Source organism: Dipodomys ordii, unplaced genomic scaffold, assembly GCF_000151885.1.
Source record: "Dipodomys ordii isolate 6190 unplaced genomic scaffold, Dord_2.0 Scaffold106, whole genome shotgun sequence".
NCBI classification, from domain to species: domain Eukaryota; kingdom Metazoa; phylum Chordata; class Mammalia; order Rodentia; family Heteromyidae; genus Dipodomys; species Dipodomys ordii.
The window spans coordinates 6,853,803-6,862,325 of record NW_012267322.1 but is presented as its reverse complement, the minus strand read 5'-3'; the positions used below and the strand labels follow the sequence as shown (position 1 = coordinate 6,862,325).

The 8,523-nt window shown below is 43.6% G+C and overlaps 1 protein-coding gene across 2 annotated transcripts in view; it reads right to left on the bottom strand.

The window, feature by feature from the left end:
• Slc6a2 (solute carrier family 6 (neurotransmitter transporter), member 2) overlaps window positions 1-8,523 on the bottom strand; it is a 40,155-nt gene that overhangs the window by 15,624 nt on the left and 16,008 nt on the right. For both annotated transcript variants that reach the window (XM_013027911.1, XM_013027910.1), the window contains one exon: window positions 2,223-2,361. In XM_013027911.1, coding sequence (XP_012883365.1) covers window positions 2,223-2,361 — 139 coding nt within the window. The remainder of the gene's footprint in view (window positions 1-2,222; window positions 2,362-8,523) is intronic.

Here is an 8,523-nt window from a genome sequence, read left to right as displayed (position 1 = left end):
TATAATAATAATATATAATATATATAATATATATAATAATATTTATATATTATATATTATATATAACATAATTATATATAATAAAATAATTTTATATGAATAATGATACACAATAATTATATGTGTAATTGTATGTGTGTAATTATATATGATAATTATATAATATATGTGTAACTTGACTATCAAATTTATCTACTATCAAAATTATCTACCAAAGTAAAATTAAACTTAAAATATAAAGCAAGATATATAATAGCATGTATAGTTGGTGACCATTGATGCTTATTTAAAGGGGATGTGCAGATATGTCTTTGAATAGATACCCAAGATAGTAATGACCTTGGTTGGCCCATAACCTTTTAGTAATATATGTAGATACAAAGCATTTAAGGAAAGAATCTATCTTCTTTCTGCTTGCATCACTGTACTAGCATCAAACCTAGCACATAGTAGGTGTTCATTAATAAGTTCATAGGCTGAACTGATTTTCAAAGAACACAAAATGATGTTCCCCACACTTATTTACCCACCCATCCTTCAGTCCTTCAACAAATATTTGCTGAAGATTTGTGACAGCCAAACACCAAGATAGAACTGACCTAGATTGGCTTTTCTCTGCATCTGCATTCCTTCTAGCCCTGCTCTACAATTTGTTGGAACTTTTCCTTAGAAAAGACTGTATCCCCAACACGATGACAGGAAAATCCACCACCAATTCTGGGAAGGTGGCTCAGTGGTAGAGTGCTTGCCTTGCACGCATGAGGCCCTGGGTTCAATTCCTCAGCACCACATAAGCAAAAATGAAGAAAGCCAGAAGTGGCACTATGGCTCAAGTGGTAGAGCGCTAGCCTTGAGCTGAGGGACAACGTCCAGGCCCAGAGTTCAGGCCCACAACTGGACTCCCCCCCAAAAAAGAACAAAGAGATTTTATCCCCACTAGCTGGTACCCCATCTTTGCTCTCAAAGGCATGACCAAGAACTCTAGGTTCCAGAAAGAAGCCCGAAGCAACCTCGCTCCCCAAGTCAGTGAAGCTTCTCCCAAACTCACACCTATCTGATCATAGTAGATTGTTGCCTCGTGACACCCACCCCACGAACTCAAGTCTGGTCCCCTCCCGCAAGAGCACTGGGCTTCACCACAAGACTTGTTTTGGCCTTTGGGGCAACAGAAAGTATGATTCAAGCAGAGACTAGAAGAGCTATTTCAGATCAGGACCTGTCTACTTGGAATATGCTCTGGGAACTTAGCTGCCATACTGTGAGATTCCTAAGCAACACAAAGAAGCTATGTGGAGACAAGCCAACATGCTCTGACAGTTCCAACAGAGCTTCTAGCCAATACCAACTACTTGCAATGTGTACACACTATCTAGAAAGTTCCAGCTCAGTCCAGGTCCCAGATATGTGACCAAGGCAATAGAACCCAGAGCAGAAGAACCATGAAGCTGATCCCAGTCAACTCCTAGAATCACAAAAAAACAATGAAATGGTTTTTGTCATTTTTTTGGAGTGGTCTGTCAAATAATAAGAGCTAGCAAAAATAGTGGAAAACATTTCCTAGCTACATCTTCCTTGTTATGTAGTCAAGTTCTAGTCTCTGTAGTAAGTACCCAAGTAGGTTTGTCCTTCCCTTGCTGTTCTTCAGGCTAAGAATTGACATGTAGATCCGAGAGGAACAGCCCTTGCTGGGCTTCTAACTTTGTAACCTTCTCTCCAAAGCACCTGTATACCCTTGGGGCTCTCAGCATTGTGCCCGAAGAAATAGGAAGCCACAATACACATCTGGATATCTTCTTGGGCATTTTCTTTTACTTAAAAATTCAGATGGGGGAAATTTATTGATTTGATCATATCACCCAGAGTAGGATGGCTCATTTGCATGAAATGTTAGGTCCGAATTCAAGATCAAAGGCATCTTAATATCCTTAGGTTTTGTCCCAAGGCCTTTAAGTGGCCCAGTCTCTAGGCTATTAGGAAAGCATTGGAATGGAAGTATGAGGCGCCTTGATTTACTGGCACCTCTATACCTCGCTGTTGAGGAGAGTCTGGCTTAGGGAGGGAAGGCCATGTTTTCACATCAGTGGCAGAGCTGAAGTTGGAACTCAGGCTTGCTTCTCCTAGTCCCACCTTTTCTTTCCATCAACCATGTGGTCCTGGCTAAAAACACAGACTTCTTCCCAAGACCAATCTCCCAACTGAGAGAGAAATAAAAGATCCCTTACCTTTCCTGATGTCTTCACTCCTTTCCAGAGGCTGAAATACAGGACAATAATGACAACCATCAGACAGAGCAGGAGTTGCCACTGGGGCAGGCCAATGTCATGAATTCCGCTGCTCTCGTGGAGGTGCAGGACGCCACGCCTTCATGGAGAAGAGCAGGAAACATGGTGTCAGGATGAGCGAGGGCACAACCACAGTCTAGTCCTGCGAGCTCGTTGGAGACAGGACTCAGCTACTCTCCCAAACTCTAGAGCACCAGCCACTGCTGTGAAGCATGTGGACGAGCTCTGGTCAGCTACGGCCTGCACCCAGGATGGCTCTATGAAATAAGACCTACTGCAGGCTGGCCTGGGGAGACAATGATTAGACAAGAAGGGCCTCTCCTCTCTAGAGCTCAATGCTAGCCAGCATTCCTAATAGCAGGAGGTGTTAATCCCCATCCCCATGGCATATGTGGATATGTCTAAGATGATTTTTATTAATGTGACTTAAAGGAATGGAGTGCTACTGGCATGATGCCCATAACTGTTTCTGACTATCATTGGAGAATTATCTCACCCCAAATGCCCCCGCAGCTGGACTTGAGACTGAGACACAGGAATCAACATTTCTTCCTATCAGAGAATATCCACCAAAGCTAGAGAGGCGGAAGGGACAGGTATTCTGTGCCCCAGCAAATGTGTCCCTAGGTATTTACCACAAAGAAACTGGTGGGTATGTTCGCCAGTAGATGTATTCTAGAATGTTCAGAGCAACATTGTTCACAATGACCTCAAACTACAAACTATCATCAATGATAAAATGAATAAATAATGTTATATATAATAAATAACGTTATATATATATAACATTATATATAATGTTATATAAAGTGGAGTATTAATTATGCAGCATGGACCTCCACATGGTTGAATTTCCCACATATGATGTTTTAATAAAGAAGTCCAGCTGGGCACCAGTGGCTCATGCCTGTAATCCTAACTCCTCAGGAGGCTGAGATCTGAGGATCATGGTTCAAAGTCAGACTGGGCAGGAAAGTCTGTGAGACTCTTTTCTACAATTAACTACCAGAAGACCAGAAGTGGCATTATGCTCAAGTGGTAGAGCACTTGCCTTGAGCTGAAGAGCTCAGGGACAGCAGGCCCAGAGTTCAAGCCCTAGGACCAACAACAACAACAAAAAGAAGTTCAACAGAAAGAGTACTCTCATAAAGTTCCACATAACAGGTGCGGTTGATCCAAGAGGCTAGGAGTCAACAGAGGGGTATGCTGGGCTGGCAGAGGGGCACCGACTGAGACACCTGTCTTGCTTCGATCCCTGCCAGTAACACAGCTGGGCTCAGTTGCTGACCTTCATTCAATGGACCCTTGACAATATTTACATCTCTGTAACACCATCCATCAATAAATATGTGTGATTCTTTTTTTTAAATCAAATAAAAGAAACATACAGAACAAGCATTCTGGAGATTTGAGAATATGGAGGTTCCTCGGACAATGATACAGTGAAGGTACAGAAAACAGAATTGCAAAGCAAAGGATCACTTGCTAATTAGAACCTAATTTGAATCTGCTAGGATAGAGGTCAAGGAAGACCAAGAGGTAAAATAGTAGAAGAAGCTTCAGGAGAGAGAAGGGTCCCCCTTACGGTAACTTCAACAATTCCACGCCTCAAAGTGAGCAAGCTGGGATACAATGGTGTGGCCTGTGCTGTGCAAGCACATCATTTGTTTCTCAGTGAAAATCTGCTTCCAGCTGCCCATATGGCCCTCAGACACACCCAAGAAACTGCTGGCACAGTTCATTTAACTCAGGAAGTAGCGAAGTAGCAGAGAACTTGAAATCACAATAAAGTGTGCAAAGTGTCAGGATGGCTCAGGGCCGCAGTCCCTGAGGCTGCAGTTGGCTGCCACTCTTGGAGACCTAGTTCCAATGTCACCTCCTCTAGGAGGGCTCCCTGATCACCCTTGCTAAAAAATAAACAAAGCCAGGTGCCGGTGGCTCACACCTGTAATCCTAACTGCTGTAATCCAGAAGGCTGAGATCTGAGGATTGCAGTTCAAAGCCAGCCCAGGCAGGAAAGTCCGTGAGACTCTTATTTCCAATTAATCACCAGGAAACCAGAAGTGGTACTGTGGCTCAAAGTGGTAGAGCACTAGCCTTGAGCTAAAGAGCTGAGGGACAGGGCTCAGGTCCAGAGTTCAAGCCCCACGACCATCAAAAAATAAATAAACAAAAATCTTTAGCCCTTTCAGTTCCTGTGGCTCTTGGTTCAATTTGCCAGCAGAGTCTGCCCCTGGGACAGCCAGCTTGACTGTAAACAGTTGTCCCTCAGCACCATGCGGTATGGGTGCCAGCCACCACCCATAAAGACCCAAACCTGTGTTCTCTCAAATCCCTTATATATAATGAAATTGTATCTGCACATCTGCTACACAAATCCTTCCACATATCTTAAAGCATCCCTGGATTGTTTAGAATACCTAATACAAAATGACAAGAAAAGAATGTTTATACATGTTCAGTACACAGGCTATTTTTTTCTAAGTCCTTGCCATCCCTGGTTGGTTGGATCCCCAAATGCTCAGTTACAGGGGATGAATGAACAAGGCTATCCCAGGAATGGGGGTGGATTAGTCAGGCCTGGACCGCTCCAAGGCTCAGCATCCAGGTCCACCTCAGGTAGAGCTGGGAAGCAAAGCCCCATCTCCAGCACTCAGTCACTCCTCACTTCTCTTAGTAACTCTCCTTACTACCGTGACTTCCTAACTCTCTCCTCTCGTTCTTTCATTCTGGTCTAAGCAACTGCATATTTCCCATATGGAAATCAAATTTCTCTCTTGTTTTTCCTTCTACAGGTATTTGCTTTCATCCTGGACTCAGTCAGAGCGAGGCTGGTGGATAAATTCATACTACAGTGTTACAGGCAAACAATGATTTATATCATCCTTCCATGGTGTGATGCATTAATCCAAAAGAGACCACATTAATAACAAAAATGGCACATATCTACAATAGGCAGGCCTTTGATTATCTACTTTGTCTGAATGTTTTTCTCTCTCTCCCCTCTTCTTCCCTTCCTCACCTTTCCCCTCTTCCCTAGTCTCTTTTTCCACCTCCATCTCTAAAGTGGTAAGGAGAATGAAAGTACTTTGATGCCCCAAACAAAAACAGTGTCATCATTCTACGTATTAAATTTACCCCAAATGAATAATGTCAAAGCAAAATGTTTTAAAAATCTTTTATACCATAAAAAGATCTACTTCTATTGGAGTCTCATTCTTAAGTAATTAAGTGACAACCCCCCCAAATGTAGACCTCCCCTGTGTCTGCCACTCTTGATCCTGTCTCTTCATCTGTTTTCCCCTCCCAAGCCAGATTCATATTCCATTCCTACAGAACTATTGCAAATATTCCTTCATCTCCTCCAACCCTGGTCTTTCTGCCTCTTGCCAGCTCCCTTGACATTTCTGTCAGTGCCAAAGTATTATTTAAACATTGGCATCCCCCGCCCAGGTCCTAAGAAGTCCTTTATTACCTAAAACAGTGACTCTTACTGGGGAAGCTTTGTCCCCTGATGCTTTAAGATCTTTTTGGTTATACTTGGTGAGAGTAAGGATGCTCTTGGTATCTTCTAGGTAGAAGCTAGAATATCAAAAGTTAACAGGATAATGACCACCCACTTCTATTTCTCAAGAAAGAATTGTTCAACCCCAAACCAAAAGTGCCAGGATTGTGAAATCCTGGTCTAGAGGGTACCAAAGTAAGCTTTTTAAAATCTCCCATAATGCACCGCCTGGCAAGGCCATCCCTGCTTCTCCACACCCTGCCTTTTGTTCTGGCAACAGCAAGACACTTTTCTGCTGTTGTTGGATGCTCTCCTGGCGCTGGCCTGGAGACCTTCCGTTCCCAAAGCCTAGAACGCATGTCCCCACCCAACTTGTCATCCTAGCAAACCTTCTCATTCTGCCAGTCTAAACTCAGAAAGAATCCCCTAACTAGACACAGACAGACAGACAGACAGAGAAAATGAAAAAAGAGGAGTAAGAAGAAGAGAAAGAGGAGAGCAGAGGAGAGAAAAGGAGGGGAGAGAAGAGAGGAGATGGAAGGGCTAGGAAGAAAGGAAAGGGAAAAATACAACTGAACACATTAAAAGGTAAAGAATGTCCTGGTCCCTTCACATTTAATCCTGCTTCTTTCCATGGGCTTAGTGTTGAATGGTTTTAATTGCTTTTTGACTAATTTAACTACGAACTCATGAATAAAAGTCACTAAATCATCTATGCTTATCCTGAGCCTTGTAAACATGCCTCTAAATGCCAAGTGTGGTGATGCATACTTATAAGCCCAGCTACTCAGGATTTGGAAGTAACAGGATCACAGTCCAAGGCTGGTCCTAGATTTAAATAAAACATGAGGCCCATTCTGAAAAAAATAAACTAAAGCAGAAAGAGAGGTACTACTTAAGTGGTAGATAACCTATACAGTAAGTGCAAGGCTTTGAGTTCAAATCTCATGACCACCAAATTGTTTTTTTCGCTCAATGCTAACACTCTAACCACTTTGAGCCACAAGCATCACTTCTGGCTTTCTGGTAGTTAATTGGAAATCAGAGTCTCCTGGATTTTCCTGCCGGGGGTAGCTTTGAACTGTGATCCTCAGAGCTCAGCCTCTTGAGTAGCTAGGATGACAGGCATGAGTCACTGGCTCTGGGCTTATCTAGAGATTTCATTAGTGAAAAGAACCAACCTCCAGAGCTCAATCTCATGAAAAAGCATGAGAATCCAGGCTCCTCTGGCCAGCAGGCCCAGGCTGTGGGAGCTGGTAAAAGTAATGGTTTCCTTAGCATTTTGGAGCAGCTCGCTGAGTGTGACTCATCAGTGAGGGTACTGTCCAGACGTTCCAAAGTCTATGTGCCAAAAAGCTTCATTTTCTTTCTTGATGCTTAACGCCCAGAGGTTTGGAGGGGGAAATCTCTTCCTCGTCATGGGCCAGCATGGGGTAGAAAGTTCCTATCACCTGCATGCATTCCCCAGAATAAAGTCAGAGCTCTGCCTTTCTTTTAGCCATGGGGCTGCTAGGCTTCAGGCCTGGAGCCTGGGGAGAACAGCAATTCTGTTCCCATGAATGATGTGTTCAACCCATCAGCCTAAATGAGTACAATATGCTAACCAAACTGGCCAGGAGGCTTGGGAGAAAAAGGAAAATTGTCTAACTTCGGCAGGAGCTGGCACTGGAAGTCCCATTTGTTGGCTTCCCAGACCAAGTGGAGTTGTTTTAAAGCAGAACATTTAGCTAAAATGGCCATGGACCTTAGAAAACCCAGAGGCTGTCTATGTGAACGCTAAACAAAGCACATGGGCAGGACCAAGGTGAGAAAGAAATGCATGAGAAGGCTTACTATCTACTTGCAGCGACCCCTGTACTACTATCTTAAATAACCCCCCTACCCCTACCTCCTGAGACTCTTTTGACAGAAAAGAAAGACAAGAGAAAGACTTGTGGGTGGGGCTGGGGGCCTTGGGTTAGATGGCTGGCACTCAGATATCACTTCTGCTATGTACTTAAAATTGAGCCTCTACTTGCTAATCTGTAAAATGGGAATCATTTCCACCCCCTGCTCTGTGAAGGTGAAAGGGACTGGCTATGAAGACCTGTTCAGGATCTGGTGCAGGATGCTATGAAGGCTCACAGAGGTCAGGGTGGAGAAGTGGATCAAGAGAGAAGAGAGATATCTGCAGGGCAGAACTCAGCTACAATGAACTCCTCCTTCTGCTTCTCACTCTAGGTCCCCCAAGTCCATTTTGGGAGTTATACATGAGAATGACATTGTTTTCCACCACATCCTGCTCACAACTGAGCCTGAAAGAAATCTAAGTCCCAACTAAAAGTAGCCGGCATCTCTAAAGTCGTCTTACCTGGTACAGCCGGGTACCTCTGCTGGGGTAGACTTGCTGACCATCAGAGGAGGAATCAGATACTAACTAGACTAGAGATGACAAGTCTATACTTTTCTACTTTAATTTATATAGTTGGGCACTGGTGGCTCAAGCCTGTAATTCTAGGTGCTCAAGAGGCTGAGATCTGAGGATTGTGGTTCAAAGCCAGCCCAGGAAGGAAAGTCTGTGAGACTTATTTCCGATAAACCACTGGAAAACAGGAAGTGGTATTGTGGCTCAAGTGGTAAAGCGCTTGCTTTGAGCTGAAGAGTTGAGGGACAGCACCCAGGCCCAGAGTTCAAGCCCCACGACCTCCCCACAATATATATATATATATATATATATATATATATATATATATATAT